Below are 20,553 nucleotides of genomic sequence, written 5' to 3'. Positions count from 1 at the left end.
AACTAATCTCCATTAAGGCAACAGCAACCCATAGATTTAACCGGACACAAGGCAAAACATTTTCACCTTACAAATTCAAAATGAGATTCTTTTCACTTTGGTTCCTGTGGAGACAGTTGGAGGTTTACAGCTGCTTTGATCTTACATTGACTCTGCTCCACACACACAAAACTGCTGAAGTTATACCTAGCACAGCTCATTAAATGTAAATTCTCATTATATCATCTCTTTGAGCTCCACCTCTTCTAACAATAAAACCCCTTTCATAGCACCAATTTTATTAGTAATATAAACATATTGCTTGGTCTCTGATAGCTAGGTGCAAGATTTCACCCTACTTCTTGAATACGCTATTTGAAAAATGCAAATACACTCTACCTCTCTTGCATCTCAAAACTAGTATACATCAAATCACTCAGACTAGCTGGCTTTAATCCAATTAAGACACACCCTCACACTAAATCTCTATTTTAAAAGAAAAATATTTTCCAATAATATTATATACATTAAAAGCTTCATGACAGGGACCTTTTATGGAAACAATGTTTTTGCTCATTGATGCACACAAAATGGATGAACATATATAAGGTGAAGTCACCAACATCTTTTGCTACAATTGACAACCTGCATGAAAACTTCGCCATTCACGGACTGCCGGAAGTGGTCGTATTAGATAACGGCACAGCATTTATGAGTGCTGAGTTTCAACGGTTTATCAGCCTCAACGGTATCACTCGTAAAAACTTCACCTTACTGCCCTTCCTCAAATGGACTGGCCGAGAGGGCGGTTCAAACGTTCAAGGCTGGCATGAAAAAATTAACTGGAGATTCCACATTGACTAAGCTAGCACATTTTCTTTACCATTAAAGGACCACCAACTTAACAACAGGTGTCACACATGCGGACTTGTTGATGAAACACCATTTCAGGACGAGATTGAGTTTAATAATGCCAAATGTAGGAGGGGGGGCAGGTGGAAAGGTGTCAGGGAAGTCATGTCAAGAAGTTTACCGAAGGAGAGATGATATATGTACTGGACATGACTTGCATAGTCATGTCAGGAAGTTTACCATAGGAGAGATGGTATATGTGAAAAATTTTGGAGAAGGATGCAAGTGGTTATCGGGTGAAATAATTGCAGTGACTGGACCTCTTTCTTCCCACGTGAAAATGGAAGACTGAGTTATATGGAGACATGTGGATCATATCAAGAGGAGAGAAATGAAGTACCAAGAAATGGTACCACAAGCGTCCACAACTGAGTCAATGTCTCCTGTTGAAAAAACTCAACAGGGTACAGATATGTTTGAAGGGTCAGTTGTACCTGCAAGAGTTGAGAAAACAGATTTACAGGTGCCCACCGAAGAACCTGATGTCCAGCCAACTTCAGAAAAGGACGTTCCTGACAAAGCATCTGAAGTTGTAGAGCTGAGACGTTCTACATACACAAGTAAACCTCCAGAAAGGCTGAATTTGTAAATACCTTTAAGAAGAATGCTATAATGGAAGATCACATGATCTTAGTATCCAATAGCAAAGTAGCGCGGACTATCTCAGTAGTCAGGAGTTTATAGTTAGAGTCTGTAGTGTAGAGACAGGGTTTGAGTTGAAAGCACACAAGAGTAGCTGCTGAGCTCCTTTGTAAATAAATAGAATGTGTTCTACCTAAGAACTGTCTGCTGATTTACTCTGTCTATGGTTCCAACTCAGCCATCCCGAAACAAGTATGCAACCTGGGTCCGTAAGTTCAACTAAACTAGTGACTAGGATCCACTGTTACCTTTTTGGTCTTATATGAGCCCTACTCTTTCCTTAGTTATCCTCTTACTCTTAATGTATTGATAAAACATCTTTGGTAGTTGGTTAGATGGAGCCAATTCCAAAGACTGGAGGTGGAATAATAGAAGGTCACTTGCTCTATTCTTGCATCCACAGCATAGCCAGCAGCTGCCTTTAAAACAATGTTGCACCTGCATGCACTTGCTGCCAGCGATGGTTGACTTCCTACTGCCCCTCTTTTTCTGTCAACTTTTTCAAGTTAGAAATTTCCATGTCTGCACTTAGCATTTATTTTTCCTATGGAGATTTATCACATTGATCAACATCTTTCTGAGCAATGGGCACTACTCTGAATTTTTCCTAAACTAATTTTTCTGCTGAGATAAAGTAAATTTAACCCGAGTAAGCATTGTTTCAAAGCTAACGTCAAACTTCTATTAGGATTTCTTGGTATAACCTCTCAGTTCTGGTATCACCCGGGTTTTACAATATGAGAACATAAATCGGTGCAGGAATAGGCCTATTTGGCCCTTCAAGACCTGTTATTCAATAAAATCTAGGCTGATCTTCTGCCTCAACTCCACACTCCTGCAATATCCCCAAATCCTTTAATTCCTTTAATCTGCAAAAATCTATTGATCTCTATTTTTAATATACTAAATGACTAAGCATCTACAGCTCGCTGTGGTAGAGAATTCCAAAGTTTCATAATCCTTTGAAGAAATTTCTCTTCACCTCATTCCTTATTCTGAAACTGTGACCCCTAATTTGGATTCCTGAGCTAGAGGAAACAACCTGCCAGCATTTACCCTGTCAAGCCCTTAAAAATATGCTTCAATGAGATCACCTCTCATTCTAAATTCAAGGGAATATAGGCCTAGTGTACTCAATATCTTCTCATAGGACAATCTGTTCATCCCAGGAACCAGTCTAGTGAATCTTTGTTGCACTCTTCTAAGATAAGTAAATCCTTCCTTAGGTAAGACCAAAACCATACATAGCACTCCAGGTGTGGTCTCACTATGACCTTATACAATTGCAATAAAACTTATTTACTCATACTCCGATCCCTTTGTAATAACAGCTAACATACAATTTGGTTTCTTAATTACTTGCTGTACCTGCATTGACTTTGTGATTTGTGTACAGGGACACCCAGGTCCCTCTGAATACCAACGTTTCCCACCATTTTAAAAGCTTGTTTTGCTTTCCTATTTTTCCTTCCAAAGTGGATAACTTCATACTTCCCCACACTATATTCAATTCACTATGTTCTTGCCCACTCACTTAATCTATCTATGTCTCTTTGCAGCTTCTTTGCATACTCTTGATAGCTTACTTTCCCACCTAACTTTGTATCACTATGCTTGCAAAACTCATAACAGTGTCCAACATTAGATGTGATTCCGCGATTGGGCAATGTTTGCTAAGTAATCCTCAGTATGCTAAAAATTACGTTGTCAACCAATTAAGATTGTCAGTTGGGCTCGAGTGTGGCACATTTGCGTGTACTGGAAGCTACATATATTAATACACAGGGCCCTGTTCTTTGCAGACAGAAAGAACGTGTACACACATTGCACCTGTTTCAGCTAAGCAAAATAAGTGATAGCCATTTGCTGGTTCATTCCTCAGGGCAATGCCTTGACCAATCAGAGTCAAGCTGCCTGGTTTAAAATTTCAAACAATGCTTGGCAGTTAACTGTCAGTCACTATTAACTGATGCAATCTCCATGGCAATGTCTCTACTAATCAGTGTCCACTTGCCAACCAACCAGCACTCTCTTCTCATACAGTATAAAGTTATTGCTATCCCTGGCATTGGTATTCTTGTGATGGTCCTGGTGAGTGTAAGATGAAAAGCTTTGACAAAATGTATTTTCTCAGCAATACTCAAGTTCTGTACTACCAAACAACTATTTAAATTAATTTAGTTTCTGTTCATCCTTGGGGGCGTGTCTTGTCAAAACTCCATTACCTGACATTTGCGATAAACTGGCCTCGGAGGACTAAAATTCATTAGACTTTCAGGATGTTTTTTAGAAATGGGACTAAACTCCACAATGCATCCAGGGAACATGGAAATGGAAAAACGAGAATGAGTACATTAAGTAGGATTATTACTTCAAGGAATGAAACTAAATAGAAGTAGAAACTAACATTTTATTCAAGTTTATTCAACAAAATAGGCTTCAGAGAATAGCAACATTAACAACCACTTTGTTTTGTTTCTAGGATTTGTGCCAAAATTGGAAACAGACTGCCAGTAGTCCATCACTTGAATAGAAACAGAATAGACCATTTCCTGTGGCATTTGAATCACCTATTTTGGATTATAAAGAATGAAAGAAAAAAATTGATTTTATCTACAAGTCATTAAAAAATTTGGTTGTAACTCAACTTTTTTTTCCAAGTTTTGTAATTGCTCAATATCGTCCTGCTCTAGTAACACCAATTACACATAGTGACCGACAAAGACCCAGTGATAGGTTACTTGTTTATAGCAGAAATTGAGCTACAAAGCATGTCCCAATATAGTGGTGTAATACTGAGGTTCTTCAGCACATTTTTCTCAGACCCTGAGCTTGCTCTGCCATTCAATTGGAACATGTTTGACTTTATCTCAACTCCATTTACCTGCCTTTGTTCCATATCTCAGATCCCATAGGCCTGTCATATCCTGACAATCATAGAATAAACCCATTACCCCTGCTCTCTGTCCCTTACAACCAATTACTGACCCATGTCATAAGATCATTCCAATTATTGTTTTTATTTTAATATATATAATGTTGTACATCAAGCTTGTCCGTTATTTATTAAATTATTGATATTTAAAATCCAGTTTTCTCATCTTACTCTGCCACTGTAGCATTTTCCGTTCCCACTTCAGTCAGTGTTCTTCCAGCTTTGTGGAAGCAAAAAACTGCAGATGCTGGAAATCTGAAATAAAAACATAAAATGTGGGAAATACTTAGCAGGTCAGTCGGCATCTGTGAAAAGAGAAACAGAGTTAATGTTACAATGACCTTTCATCAGAAGTGGGAATAAGCCACAAAATCGAGAAAACATGAAATGGATAAAGGAAAATTAGTACATTAATTAGGATTATTATTTCAGAGAATGGAACTGGGAAATATTAACTAAGAGCAGAGGCTTTATTTGACAAAATAAGCTTCGCAGAATACTAATATTAACAGCCATTGTTTTGTTTCTTGGATTTGTGCCAAAATTTCAAAACAGGCTACCAGTAGTCCATCATTTGAACAGAAACAGAATAGCAAATAACGGGTTAGTTCTGATGTAAGGTCATGGATCTGAAACATTAACACTGTTTCCCTCTCCACAGATGGTGTTGACATGGAGTATTTCTAGCAATATCTGTTCTTATTCCTTCCAGCTTTGCCTTCTTTGTATTCATCAATGCAATTATCTGTGGCAGAGCCTTCTTCATTCTAGCCTTTTATCTGTGAAACTGCCTCCCTAAACCTCTCCACCTTGTTATTTCTTCCCTCACCAATAAAGGCCTCTTTCAAACCTTTTAGACTATTTTTGGGTCATCTCACCTAACTGTTCTGGTCGCTCCATGTTTCTTCTCCCTAGTACTCATTATGCTGCAGGTGCTAAATCAGTGCAAGTGTTGTTTTCAATTGCCATGTCCTGATTTTGTTTTTGATAATCTTTATTCCGTGCTGTATGTTCAGTTTAAGTACAAAGCACAACTAGCAATGACAGGATTTCTTATAAAACAATGACCTACACGTTTTTACTGTTAAAAGTTCAGAACATTGCTTCAAATGTATCTGACCATGCCCTGCACAAATACCGTAAATAAATAAACTTTTCTCAATTGATAATTGGTCCATGGTTAGTTAACTAACTGATTGGCACTCAATAAGGAGTTGAGGTGCTATAGTGTGGAAGAAAGAAAAAATTCTGTTTCTGGTGAATAACCTGCTGATGTTCGCTATCCAAGGCTCCCCATGAAAATGGATGCTCGGAAAGGGAGTAGAAGGTTGTTGGTGAACTATATCCCAGCACAAATCAGTGCTCCAGGAGGTAGAAAATCGGAGAACAGAAACTTCCTCAGTAATATTATACGCAGACGTTAAAGGCCAATTGGAAATTCACACAGGACAAGTTCCTGATGGAGACCAGATTAGACTGCTGAAGGGAAGAGATGCCCTCATACTCCCACATGTCCAATTCAGCCTGGCAAGAACATTCCTATTGATTGGAAATACTTGCTCGCCATATGCAAAAATAAATTGATGTCTGGCATTGTAAGATTGCGTATAATTACAGAGCTGAGAGATTCAGGTGAGATCAAAATGTGTAAACAAAAGTTGTTTGTATTATAAACCTCATCTGAATCTGATGATATAATTTTAACAGTGAAATTCAACAGCTTTCATTTATATAGCCCCTTTAATGTGGTAAAACATACTAGGATGCTTCAAGAGCTTATTCAAACAAAGTTTGACACAAATCCCACATAAGGCGATATAGGACCGGTTATATGGTTAAAGGGATAGGTTTTTAGGAGGGTCTTAAAGGAGGAGAGGTAGAAAGTGGATAGGTTAAGGAAGGGAATTCCAGAGCTTAAAGTCTAGGCAGCTGGAGGTAGGTCCAGCAATCATGGAGTGATGAACTTAAGGGAAGTGCAAGAGGCCAAAATTGGAGGAATGCAGATATCTTGGAAGGGTTAGGATTAGAGGAAGTTATAAAGGTAGGGAAGCGCGATGCCTTAGAATGGATTTGAAAACAGGAATAAGAATTTTAAAATAGAGGCTTTGCCAAACCAGGAGCCATTGTAGATAAGCAAACACAGGTGTGACGGGTAACAGGGCTTGATGTAACTTAGGGAGCAGTTTTGGATGAGTTCAAGTTTATGGAGAGTGCAATTTGGGAGGCTGACTGAAAGAGCATTGGAATAGTGATGCCCGGAAGTAACAATGGCATGGATGAGGGTTTCAGTAAATGAGCCAAGGCAGGGACAGTAATGGGGATCATCAGTAGTTGTTTACATTCTGGGGGCAGTGTCCTGTTTGAGGGTGAAGCTAGCAGTGCAGTTCTTGGGATTAACATGGTGACATTCATTCTTCTGTTAACTTCCTGCAGTTTATACTTTTCCTTTCTTTGAAAGTGGTCTTTTGTGTTGCGAGATGGAGTTTTCATTGTGTAGGTCTGCACGATTCATTTGGAGATAGTGGTGCATATCATGCTGGGTGAGGTGAAAATTGTGTGTTGGTAGTTGGAAGGGTATCATTTGGCCAGTGTGTAAGAGCTTGTTTTGCCAGGTTGCATCCACTGGTTTTGAAATGCAGTATTTATTTGTACTTTAAAATCATAAGCACCAACGAGCAGGGAAGTTAAGTGTGAAAAAGTAATTTCTGGGAGGGAGAACCTATTGGTGTAATACTTTTGCAAATGGGCATTGCCCAATCATAAAAACTCCACATTGAGAGGTAAATTGGCCAGGACAATCTAATATTACTTATCTTTATTTGTAATCAGATAGTAGTAGCTGTTACTTATCGTAGAATGGCTACAGAACATAAGATGGCCATTCAGCCTAGTGTGTCCATTCTAGAGCTCTGCAAAAACTCAGCCCTTTCTCCATAGTCCTGCACATTTTTTCTCTTCTATCCAAAACACGAAGACAAGCATTAGCTGCTAGCACTGCTGCAATTTGAACTCAGGAACACTATTTCCAAGGAAGGTGTTTTAACTATTGAACCTTTGAGTGTGGTAAAACAGAAAGGTCTAAGTTGTGCTGATCCAGTTATAATGCTGTACAACAAAAACAGCGATTAGTGACATTTTATTGACATAATATTACATGTGAATTACCATACTTCTTTTATTAATGTTACTCCACATGTTTCTGCTGCCACCTTGTGGGAAATACTTTAACATATTTTAAGGAAAAACTAATTCACCTACATCCTAGAATAAACATCAGTAACTTTCAGAATTAATGACAGAAATTTGAGTTCTGCATGCCATTTAATCGAACTTAAAAAAATTGTTGGGGTGTGGACATTACTGGTTACGGCTGGTATTTATTACCCATTCTTATTTGCTTGAGAAGGGAATAGTGGCTCCTTCCTGAACCTCTTCAGTCTGTGTGGTGAATGTAGTTCGACAGTGCTGTTAGGTGGGGAATTTCTGGATTATGAGTGAGTGGCCAGAAAAGGACAGCGATATATATCAAAGTCATGACGGTAGATGACTTGGGCAGGGGGTGGTGGGTGGGTAGGTGTAACTTGGAGGTGTTGATTTCTTAAGCATCTGCTGCCCTTGTTCTTCTAGGTGGTGGAGGAGACTACAGTTTTGGGAGACACTGCTTAAGATCAGGAATTAATTAGTAGGGGAAGTAGTGATACTAATAGTCGTTGAATTTCAAGGTGGGGTGGTTAGGCTCTCTTGTTGGAGGTGTCCATTGTGTGACATAAATGTTACTTGCCACTTTAAAAAGATCCAGCTCTTTCAGCCTATCTGGCAAACTGAGATGTTCTAAATTGGGAATTAATCTCGTGGTCCTCCTCTGCACCCTTTCAATATCACTCACAGCATCAGGAGACTGAAAGAAAGACATTCTAAGACCAAACCAGGGTATTATGTATGCAGGGGCAAAAGGGTATGCTTTGCTTTATAGTGACTTGTCCTGTTAATAAACACCATCATCCTATTAGCTTTAGCTATAATTTCATGAACTGTAATAGATTGCTGTACTAAAACAAAAGGATCTTTCCTTTGTTTAGATGTTTTGCTTTAAAGCGGCCCACATACATAACACTGCATTTTTCTAAATTAAATTTTAATGATTCCATTAAATCATCCTTGTTTTCAAAATCCTTCCATGGTCTCCCCCCTCCCTATCCCTGTAACCTCCCCAGTCAATCAACCCTCCAAAATATTTGTGCTGCTCCAGTTGACTTTTTGTGCATTCCTGATTTTAAACTTGCCACCATTAGCAGCCAAATCTATAGCTGCCTTGTCTCTAAGCTCTGGCATTCCTCCCCTGAGCCTCCCTACTTTAAGACGCTCCTTAAAACCCACCTCTGACAAAGCTTTTGGTCATCTGCCTTACTGTCTTGTTGATACTGCTCCTGTGGAGTGGTTTTGGATATATTACAAAATTAAAGGCACAATATAGATGCAATTTGGTTTTTAAATGTAATTTGCCAATCACAGGCCCAATCCCCAGCTATCCAGATCTAAAAAAAACGTTTTTGCCAACAACCAATAAACTTCAAACAGTTTGGAAGGAAATCAAGAAAACACCAGAAAGAAGAACGAAGCATCTTTTCTAAGGGTTCATCAAAAATTCCTTTAAGACAGTACTTGCTGCATGCTTGGATAGTTCAGATATTCATTTAATATAAGGAATTAACAGGCTGATCAAAAGGGACACCATGGGGTGAATTTCTACAGAGTCCCGCTTTGTTGCTGTAAAAGTTTCTTCAGGGTTTTCACTGCTCTTCTGCTGCAGACAATAGGGAGAAATTCACCTCCTACCTCGGAATTACAAGTAGTACAAAGTGCCTTAAGCAATAACTCATTTTCTCCCTTACTGAAAAGAAAAACATCATAGTTTTCTTTTAGTTTTGCACTGGCCAGAAACTTTTTTTTCCCCAAGCAATTGGCACTCATCTTCAAAAATCTCTGTTCTTGCTTAAAATAGTTCTGGTGAGTAACAACTTGGTGCCTCACTCTTTACATGAAATGAATGAAAAGCAGCTGGGGTGCAGTCATTCACTTTTAAACCTTTCCTAATCTGAATTTCACTAGAAACAAGGGGCCTGAGTTTTTCTGTTTTGTTCAGAAGAACCTTTGTTGAGTTGAATACTTTTTGCTGTAATGATGGTTTGGTATGCTTTCCTGCAGGTGGCCTTTTCATGTATAGGTTGCCCCTGCATTGGTTGCTACTGTCATTCTCTTTGTTGCCCTCTGTTGTAGCCTTGGAATCAGCAGTTTCCATAGCAGCATTGGCATATGACACATGTGTAAATAGTTTAACACCTCGTGATTTGTTTATATTAAAGGCACAAGATAAATGAGATGACATTATTCGAGTTTTGGTTGTTGAAGGTGGAATCCATTCATCAGAGTCACTCTCATAAGATTTGCTAATTGGACTGTTGCTTAACGAAGAGGAATTTAATGAAACAGAGGTTTGATTGCTCCCAGATTGCTGTTGTAACACATTTTGGATTTGAAGCAATTGTTGCTTAACTTGACCATTTTGCCTTTGTTTAAAAGCAGCTGGTCTTGGACTTGGCCTAACATAGGGTGACATTTTAAGAGCTTTAGTTTCTCTCCCCCTGAAAATTTTTAAACTTTGAAATCTTGAAACAGGTGTAGACTGAGAAAATGGAACAAAGTCCTGTGAGTCTGAAAAGTCATGCTCAGACAAGCTCAGTGAATCATTCTCTGGAGAATGATTATTGTTTTGTTTTTTCACAGCATCAGCAGCTTCATTTAAACAACACAGGGAAATATTGCACTGTTGCTCACTGAGCTTACAGTTAGTCTTATTGAATGCTTTAGAAGTAGACTTTGGTTTAGATAAAATGCACTGGTTTGTTTTGAGACATATTGATGATTCCTCTTTATTACCTCCTGTATCATTGAAGAGATCTCCAGAAACATCATACTCTTGCTCAGTGGGACTGATACACATATTTTGGAATGAGATGTTTTTGTAGAGGTTCAAAGCCGATGACAATTGAGATCTACTTGCAGGTTTAATGTCACATTTATCGACATTGCATCCGTTAATGCATGTTTGATCTTGAAACTCATTGTCAATTTTTTTCTTCATTTTTACAAGTTGTTTCGCAGAAGGAAATGCAGTTTGAAAATCAATATTATTCAGTAAATAAGTCTCATTTGTAGTGTACAAGGGATCTGTGAGTGTGTTAACTTCAGTAGCTTTATGTTCAGACAGATAACTTGAATATTCACCCATTTGCTCCTCCTCAAGGTTGTGCAGCTTTGGTTCACATGTCTGAGCATGTTTGTTGCTGCAATTATCTGCACTCACAGGGTTCACAAAGGTATCACAAATCTGTATAATTGCCTCCTGATTGGGAGTGTGCATATCACTGGAAATAGAACCATCAACTGATGACAATGGTAACGCTGTTGCTAGAGGTACCTCCTTTCCTATTACATTATCACTTTTGAAAGCATCCACTATCTTATTTAAAAGACTCTTTGGATTGTTAGAAGCAGCACAATCATTTTCTTTGGTCCCAGTTAAATTGCAGTTAGTAGAATCTGTACACACTTCTCTGGTTCTGGAATTCTGCTCTTGAGTTCCATTCAGAAGGTTATCAGTTTCTAGCTTTTCCAAATTGCAGGAATGTATGGAACCATCAACAGCAGCCACACAAGTGAACAATGCAACTTTCTCATCACATCTTTGTTGATTTGCTTCCACTTTTGCTATAAATTCACCTAGGCTTTCTGAAAACAGCAAGTCATCCCATAATTTAGAGTCATTGTAATCCATGCTATTGTCTAGTAGGCTGTAAGATTTATCAACAGATTGGAACTCATCACTGCCTTTGCCATTAATCAATAAGTCCCCAGGCTTATGCACGTAACAGCTCTGCATATAGAAACTTGACTTAAGGCAACTTTCCTGTAACTCATCAAAGCTGATTCTATAATATTGATGTGTAGAGTCATTATTAGGTAACCTTAGTACTTCCAAACTAGATGGGAGATTCACCATTACATTTGTACTACAGTTATTGATATCACTGCCATTATGAGAAGCTGAAGTAGGAAAAGCTGACGAGGTACTTTTATCACAGTTCCTATTCTGGTTTGCCTCCTCTACATGGTAAGGGGGGCTGATGCTCCATTTTGAACCAACCCTGCTAGTTTCTGCTGTTGAAAACTCTTCAATAGTAATACAATCAACAGAGGATAAAGCAAGCGCAAAATCCTGTAGCCAAGGGTTTGACAAGCGGTTAGCATAATTTAACTGTGTGAAAGATTGAGTGTTACCAGACAACAAGTTTGTCAAGCTCTTGATCATGGTACTGGATTGGTCAACAGCAATGAAAGGACTACCAGATAGCAGTGAAATGGAGGACATATCTTGGATACTGCCTGAATCCAACAGCTTCTTGTAATAATTGATAACAGTACATCCATACACAGCAGTGTTTGGCACTGCAATCTGGCAGGCTACCAGGTGCTTTTTATGTCTACTCTTGTTGATGGTAGTTTGTAAGGGACTCGGAGAAGATGACAGCATGTCAGGTAGAAATTCAGATACCTGTGAATAAAAACATAATCTCAAATGGTGCAAGTATAAGATTTGACTACAAATATAACATCTGATTATATAAATCTGCAATCTTAAATATCAGATAAATATAAAGATATTAAATTGCAGTTGAAATTTATAGAACACTGCAAAATTGACATTTATACTGACCAAGTTCCCTCCCTAAACCTTGAAGTACTTCAAATACCTTTGGTGACTACAAAAATATATTCCAGAACAACAAAACCTGTGTAAATTACCATTACAGCCACTTATATTCATATTCCTTTCAAAAACCCTCAAGGTAAAATTGATTGGCTGTAAAAAAATTGGACCTGCAAATTTCATCTAATGTATAGGTGATTAACCTCACTAAAACAGGGCAAGCTATCTTCATTTCAACCAACAGTTCAGTATGTTTATCTCAATTGTTCAGCATTTATGTAAATTGAGTGCTGAAATTCACTCTATGGGCGGAATCATCCCAGATTTACACTAAGTGTGGTAGCGGGCGGGTAAACCCGCTGGCCACGATGGCGGGTTTTCAAGCTGTATCGTCCCAATCATGCCACATTATTTAAGTGTTCCTGGGTAACATGCCGTTTCGATGATGGGTGGGCTCTCGTTCGCCTGCCCACCATCACCTCGCCGCTTCATCATGCCGGGCGCCATATTTAGAGTCTAGCTGCGTGCACACATCACAGTGCTTCCAGGCCACGAGTACTGCAGGAAAGATGTCCATGAAAAGCAAAAAGAATGCAGGCCTGAGATTTAATGACGCGTCACTGGAAGGCCTTTTGGATGCCGTGGAGGCCCACTGTGATGTCCTCTACCCCAGCTCTGGCTGCAGGATGGGCACTGGCATTACCAACCAGGCTTGGGAGGCAGTGGTCAGTGCCAATGCCCTGCAAAAAAGAGGGCACCGATCCTGTGCCACTACAGGATAAATGGTCTCATCTGTTCCGCTAGGGTATCTCACTCTTCTCATCACTCTCAACTCCCACATTCACAAACCCATCACACATCCACAGGGATCTCACACCTCAAGGGACAACACCACTAACTCTCACACACACCTCACATCTCCATCAGGCTCATATCCTCTCAAACTCACATCCTCATCCTGTCAATGGCTCCGCTCATCACACAAACATTCCATGCAGTGCCATGTGTCCTGCTTACGCTCTCTCCATCTGTTTTCACGCAGGAGAAGCCTGCTCACATCAGCAGGGAGAGATCTCAGACCAGACCAGGGGTGGAGTGGCCCACATTAGGCCCCTCACTCACTTTGAGGAACATGCCATTGTGCTGACTGGTGAGGATGTGGACCCTGCCTGCTGAGACGATAAGGTCAGCGGCGAACATGCACCTGAGGATCCTGCACCACATCATCCCTCCCTCAACATAACTGTGAGCGCTCTCTCTCTCTCTCTCCCGCTTTTGACCCTGCTGTCATGCACTACTTATCTCTACTTTGGTTCACAGGGAGCTCTGCCAAGGGACTGACACCCTCAGCCAGCCAGTCCCCCAGCTCCATCCACATCCTAATATGCAGCCAAGAGGACTCCTCCTCCAGTGAAGAGGTGGAAATAAGCAGCCCAGAAGACCCAACACCGCAGAGGGAACAGCTGGCCCACAAGTGATTTTGGAGGGAAAAGTGTGTGTGTGTATGGCGGGCCCTTTTGGAGCCTTGTGCAAGCACTCTCATATACATGCGGATTCTTCACGTTTCACACTCATCTCAATGTCCTGGGCATTTTGAAGGCTGCCTGCTGGGGTTCACTTTCAGTTGTCCATCTGAGCTGACCTGCATCTCCATCCACCTGATGATCACACTCCCATGAAGCAACTGATCTCGCCCATCATGACTCTCATTTCATTTTCGATAACATGGTGCTAATTCGGTTTTACTTTCGCTCCCCCATCCTTTACCCTCCCTCAATTACCCATTTCCTCTCCCCTATCACAGTTGGCCCCCCCACCGCAATCATCTTCCATCTCCCCTCCGTTACCTATCAGCCACAACCCTTTTCCTTCCTTCAGCACCAGGCATATCTAAAAATGAGGTCTCAACCTAGCGAAGCTATAACACAGGACTACTTTTATGCCAAATAGCATAAGCAGCAAGTGATGGACAGGGATAAGCGATCCCGCAACCAATGGATCAGGTCTAAGCTCTGCAGTCCTGCTACATCCAGTCATGAATGGTGGTGGACAATTAAACAACTCACTGGAGGAGGAGGCTGTACAAAAATCCCCATCCTCAATGATGGAGGAGCCTAGCACATCAGTGCAAAAGAGAAGGCTGAAGCGTTTGCTACAATCTTCAGCCAGAAGGCCGAGTGGACGATTCCTCTCGGCCTCCTCTGCAGGTCCCCAGCATCACAGGTGCCAGTCTTCAGCCAATTCATTTCATTCCATGTGATATCAAGAAACAGCTGAAGGCACTGGATACTGACAATATTTCTGGCAATAGTACTGAAGACTTGTGCTCCAGAACTTACCGTACCCCTAGCTAAGCTGTCCCAGTACAGCTACAACACTGTCATCTGCCCAGCTATGTGGAAAATTGCCCAGGTATGTCCTGTACACAAAATGCAGGACAAATCTAACCCGGCCAATTACCGCCCCATCAGTCTACTCTCGATCATCAGGAAAGTAATGCAAGGGGGTCATCAACAGTGCTATCAAGCAGCATTTGCTTAGCAATAACCTGCTCGCTGACGCCCAGTTTGGGTTCCGCCAGGGCCACTCAGCTCCTGACCTCATTACAGCTTTGGTTCAAATATGGACAAAAGAGCTGAACTCCCGAGGTGAGGTGACAGTGACTGCCCTTGACATCAAGGCAGCATTTGACAGTGTGTGGCATCAAGGAGCCCTAACAAAACTGAAGTCAATGGGAATCAGGGGGAAATCTCTCGCTGGTTACAGTCATATCTAGCACACAGGAAGATGGGTGTGGCTGTTGGAGGTCAGTTATCTCAGCTCCAGGACATCACTGCAGGAGTTCCTCAGGGTAGTGTCCTCGGCATAACCATCTTCAGCTGCTTCATCAATGACCTTCCTTCCATCATAAGGTCAGAAGCGGGGATGCTCGCTGATGATTGCACAATGTTCAGCACCATTCGCAACGCCTCAGATACTGAAGCAGACCATGTCCAAATGCAGCAAGACCTGGACAATATCTAGTCTTGGGCTGACAAGTGGCAAGTAACATTCGCACCATACAAGTGTCAGGCAATGACCATCTCCAACAAGAGAGAATCCAACCATCGCCCCTGGATGTTTACTGGCATTACCATCACTGAATCCCACACTATCAATATCCTAGGGATTACCATTGACCAGAAACTGAACTGGATGAGCCATATAAATACTTTGGCTACAAGAGCAGGTCAGAGGCTAGGAATCGTGCGATGAGTAACTCACCTCCTGACTCCCAAAAGCCTATCCACCATCTACAAGGCACAAGTCAGAAGTGTGATGGAACATTCCCCACTTGCCTGGATGAGTGCATCTCCCACAACGCCCAAGAAGTTTGACACTGTCCAGGACAAATCAGCCCGCTTGATTGGCACCATATCCACAAACATTCACTCTCCTCCGCCGCCGACGCATAGTAGCAGCAGTGTGTACCATCTACAAGATGCACTGCAGGAATTCACCAAGGCTCCTTTGACAGCACCTTCCAAACCCACGACCACTACCACCTAGAAGGACAAGGGCAGCAGATACATGGGAACACCACCACCTGGAAGTTCCCCTCGAAGCCACTCATCATTCTGACTTGGAAATATATCGCCGTTCCTTCACTGTCGCTGGGTCAAAATCCTGAAACTTCCTTCCTAACAGCAGCGGTTCAAGAAGGCAGCTCACCACCACTTTCTTAAAGGGAACTAGGGATGGGTAATAAATGCTGGCCCAGCCAGCGAAGCCCACATCCCGTGAATGAATTTTAAAAAAAATGTCAAGGTGAACGTGCACGTTCCCTTTCTTCCCGAAAATCCCACCCCCATCCACATTCGCCTCACCAACCACCACCTTTCCACCCCCAAGAGTCTGTGTCTGCCTCCGGGTTCCCACCAACCACCCTTTTATTGTCACCGTCGAACTCTCACCCTCCAACCCTACCGCCTCACTCTGCCCTCGGTCATTCTCACCCTTCCTCCATACCACTCCCACCTTCAGTTTGCTCCCCAGGAGGCAGACATGGACCCATCAGACCCCTCCCATACACGTTCACTGCACATTCCCCCCACTCTGTACCCCTTCTCTCCCCCCATTTCACACCCTACCCCACCGGAACCTCTTTCCCCCCAACCCCTCCAGGTTCTCCCCCGTCCAGGATTCCTCTCCACCCCGCTCAGTACCACCTCCCTCCCGACTCCTTCCTCCATCCTTACCTCTTCCACCAGCCTCTTTCCTCCACTCTTACTTATTCCTCAACCCTTACCCACTCCCCTTTCTGCACCCCTTCCTCCCCCCAATCACCCTACCCTCGCTGCATCCCTTCCTCCCCCGGGCATTCTGCCCTCTCTGCATCCCTTCCAACCCACTGGACACCCTCCCCTCTCCACACTTCTTCCCTTGCCCCTTACGCCTACCTCCCCAATTGCAGTCTTTTCCCCCTCCTACCCCGTTCTCTCTCCCTCCTCCACCTTGACACCTTCATTCCAACCCCCTCCCAACCTCCCCCTATCCTGACACCTTCATTCCCCCCCCAACCCAACTTCCCCCCCATCCTGACACCTTCATTCCCCCCCCCACCCAAACTCCCCCCATCCTGACACCTTCATTCTCTCCCTCCCAATCTTTTCCCATCCTGACACCTTCATTCCTCCCCCTCCCAAACTCCCCCCATCCTGACACCTTCATCCCCCCTCTCAATCTCACCACCCCACCCTGACACCTCTTCCTCTCCCAGCATTTTCCTAGCCCTTCCTCTCTCACTGTCTCGACCATTGCCCATTGTGAGCACCAATGGCGACTTTCCGACTTCCATGCGCTGCTTCACAGCAGATCCATGTCCACGAGAATCAACCCAGCATCCTTGGATGTTCCTCTGGTGTGCCGTTGGTGTTGGGCTCCAGCATCTTCTGCTCCTTGGATGTCCACAACATGAGCAAAGCCCTGGCTGTATGCCCCGAATTCTGAACGTCACACTTGTCAAGATGTGTTCTACACTGGCGTGCTTTCCTGCCGATGTGGGCGGACCATCCAGCAGGGGGAGGGGTGAGGTGGGGTGGGGACACGATTCCAGCAGGCAGGCCTAATAATAATATGCTGATGTATTACAATGAGGTTCCCAATGTCCGACGGTGGAGAACACGGCCCGCTAACAGCGGGCTGAGCTGATGGTCACGAGATGGTTTCATGCCAGCATGAAACCGATTGCACCATATTGTCCACTCACGCCATTGAACACGCCCGATGCCGGCAGGCACGGAAAATCCTGGCCTATATCTACAAGCGAGCTGGACTGTTTCCTGGCTGGAGCTGAAATCGCATCATACAGGAGGGAGTAATATAAGTCATTGTCAATGGTCTCCTGGGCTAGATTCAATTACCTGGAGGGACTGAAGAGGACTTTTCCAGATTTTCTTTCCCTATTAATTCCCCATAAACCCATTGCCTTGGGTTTTTGATTTTCTTTTTGCCTCTCTGAGGAGACAACATAGCACCTAGGGGTAAGGAGTTTCTTGGTGTGATGCTTAAGACATTGCAATTCTATGCGATAGGCTAAACGGATCTTCGTGAATTTTCCTATCTGATGTTTCTGTATGTTTGTATGTGAATTTTTGTGGCGTTACAGGGATTTTTTTGACTAACAAAAATGGAGTGAAGGTGGGACCTCCAAGTCCTGGCTGGTGCCGAATTTTGAAATTGTTTGGAAACTTTAGCACTGTCATTGTCATCTGGAACTGGGAAAAATGCTGGTCTGCACTCCCAATGAAAATGTGTTTGGCACATGGACCAACTGTGCAGATCTCCAGGAGACTGATAATTGCTGAAGTAAAAACAACTAATTATATATATCTGTTTAAATACAGGCAAAATAATTTAATAAGAAACTCCTTCCAAAGTATTTTTTGCATTTAAAATATTTAGGGTTTCTCATCATTAGCTGTGCAAGGGACAATTAACTTTAAATCAATTAGAGGTAAGTCTGCACACCACTAATGTAAAAGCTGCTCTTCAATATTGTAAAGCCTCTTTTTTGGTAAAGTCAATTGCAAGAGAACATGCAACTTTTGATCTTAGTTCATCACACAAATTTAACCAGTTCCATATTATCCTACAGGAGACACAGTCCAGTTTACCGGGATGTTTGTACCATTTTACGTGCCTGTATGAATAATACATCTTTAATTACTAAAATGATCAATTAGTGCAAAGCTGGTTCACAGATTTTAACAATGAATGTTGGTCTAAGCATTAAAGATTGAGCAAAACTGACATTACTTGGGTTAAGCACAACTATTATTAATCACTATTAAATTATTGGCTGAAATAATCTGTTTTCTAATCAGAGGTAGGAAATTGTTTTGGCTCTTGGGGGAGAATTTTCGGCCCCGGCTCGCCGAGACGTAAAGTGACACGGGGTGATGTCGGGCGTGCGTCCCGACATCACCACACGTCATTTAGATTTTCAGTTTCGTTTGAAGAACTGTCAAAGGTCTGTTAAGGCCATTAATTAACTAATTAAACCTATTGAGAAAGCTGCCCGTCCAACCTTAAGGTTGGTGGGCAGGGGAAGAGCCCAGGCGGCCTTCGCATTTTTCATGGAATCTCATCCACAGGCGGTTTGAGGTTTCGTGAAGGGTTTATAAATTAAATAAAGTTTTTCATTAAAGTTCATTGATATGTCCTAGCTCCTGTGACGCCGTCACATGAGGGGACATGTCTTAAAATTATTTTTTCTTTATTAAAATTTTTCAAACTTAAAACTTAGCTCCCTGAGCACAGAGGTGCTTCAGGGAGATTTCTGCACTCTTTCGCATTCAAGCGTGAAAGAGCGCACTCCCGACTCAGGAAACCCTCCCCTCGCCTGCACAGGAGCGCACAGCGCTTCCGGGTGCACGTCATGCTGGGCGGCCTTAATTGGCCCGCCCATGTAAAATGGCGGCGCAGACCCGATAGGGGGCGCCGATCAGGCCCCCGCACAACCCCCCCGACAGGCAAAAAATTCTCCCCTTGATTTCTAAAGAAGAAACCCATTCCTGTCGGAAAAACTGCAGAAATTACCTTCACTCCGAAGATAAAGCTTCTTCCAATAAAGCAGTGTTCCACAGCCTGGACGAGCAAATCCTGAACTTTATGTCCCTCTGGCTCTTGCAATTTCTCCAAATCTTCACAGTATCTATTTGGAATTGAAGATGCTGCATGGTTAGGAGGAAGGAGAGTAGATGATGAATATAACCGGGTTAGTGACATCAGAGCTACACGTAGAAAGTCACATTGAGGGATTAGGGCTTTTACCAGAGTGCCACAACTATCAACTACCATTACATATGCACATCCGCACAACATGAAGTTAGACATGTTCCAGGAAACACAATATATATCAGTGAGATTACAAATTACAAACTTCAGAGGACATTATAATCTATGAGTATTAGATTTACAATTGTAAAGAGAGGCAAGACTGTACATCCCCCAAATTATTACAAAGTCTGCAATTGTTATATATTATGTAGGGTTAGATTCGGTTCATCTTCCTACCAACAGCAGCTCAGTGTGAATACCAATAACCTATGATATGTACCCTCTGATGCCGATGTGCTGAAATGACAGTATTGAATTATTAACTATATAATTATTACCTCATTCCTAGGAAATATAGGCAGTGCAGGAAAGAATGTCAAGATTTGATAGTATTGTGGTTTTGTAGTACTGATCCAGAAACATGAGCTCAAATTCCACCAATTTAAATTTTGTTAATTAAAACTGGAATAAAAAGTTGGTATCAGTAATGGTGAAAATGAAACTTCTGGATTGTCATAAAAACCTACCTGGTTCAGTAATATCCTTTTCTGGTCTGGCCTATGAGTGACTCCTAATGCATAGGAATGTGGCTGACTCAACTGAAATTTTTTTTATTCATTCATGGGATGTGGGCTTCTCAGACTAGACCAGCATTTATTGCCCATCCCTAATTGCCCTTGTATAAAGAGCATTCTAAGAGCCAACCATATTGCTGTGGGTCTGGAATCACATGTAGGCCATGGAAGGATGGCAGATTTCCTTCCCTAAAGGGCATTAGTGAACCAGATGGGTTTTGTCAGCAATGGTTTTGTGGTCATCACTAGGCTTTCAATTCCAGATTTTTATTGAATTCAAATTTCACCATCTGCCATGTTGGGATTCAAACCCAGGTCTCTGGAATACCATTCCAGTGACAATACCACTACCTCCCCATGACCTAGCAACCCACTCAGTCATATCAAACCTTTACAAAAAAGTCTAATTAAAAAAAAATGGA

General features: G+C 42.1%; 1 protein-coding gene across 1 annotated transcript in view; it reads right to left on the bottom strand.

The window, feature by feature from the left end:
- Positions 1–6,157: 6,157 nt before the first annotated feature.
- The window catches only part of ddias (DNA damage-induced apoptosis suppressor), a 38,317-nt gene continuing 23,921 nt past the window's right edge, over positions 6,158–20,553 (bottom strand). Inside the window, exons 4-5 of the mRNA XM_078545695.1 lie at positions 19,317–19,431; positions 6,158–12,080 (exon numbers count right to left, since the gene is read on the bottom strand). Coding sequence (XP_078401821.1) covers positions 9,462–12,080; positions 19,317–19,431 — 2,734 coding nt within the window. The 3' untranslated portion in view covers positions 6,158–9,461. The remainder of the gene's footprint in view (positions 12,081–19,316; positions 19,432–20,553) is intronic.

The sequence above is a fragment of the Cetorhinus maximus genome, chromosome 7, assembly GCF_964194155.1.
Source record: "Cetorhinus maximus chromosome 7, sCetMax3.hap1.1, whole genome shotgun sequence".
Classification (NCBI taxonomy): Eukaryota; Metazoa; Chordata; class Chondrichthyes; order Lamniformes; family Cetorhinidae; genus Cetorhinus; species Cetorhinus maximus.
This window is presented reverse-complemented; position numbering and strand designations above follow the sequence as displayed.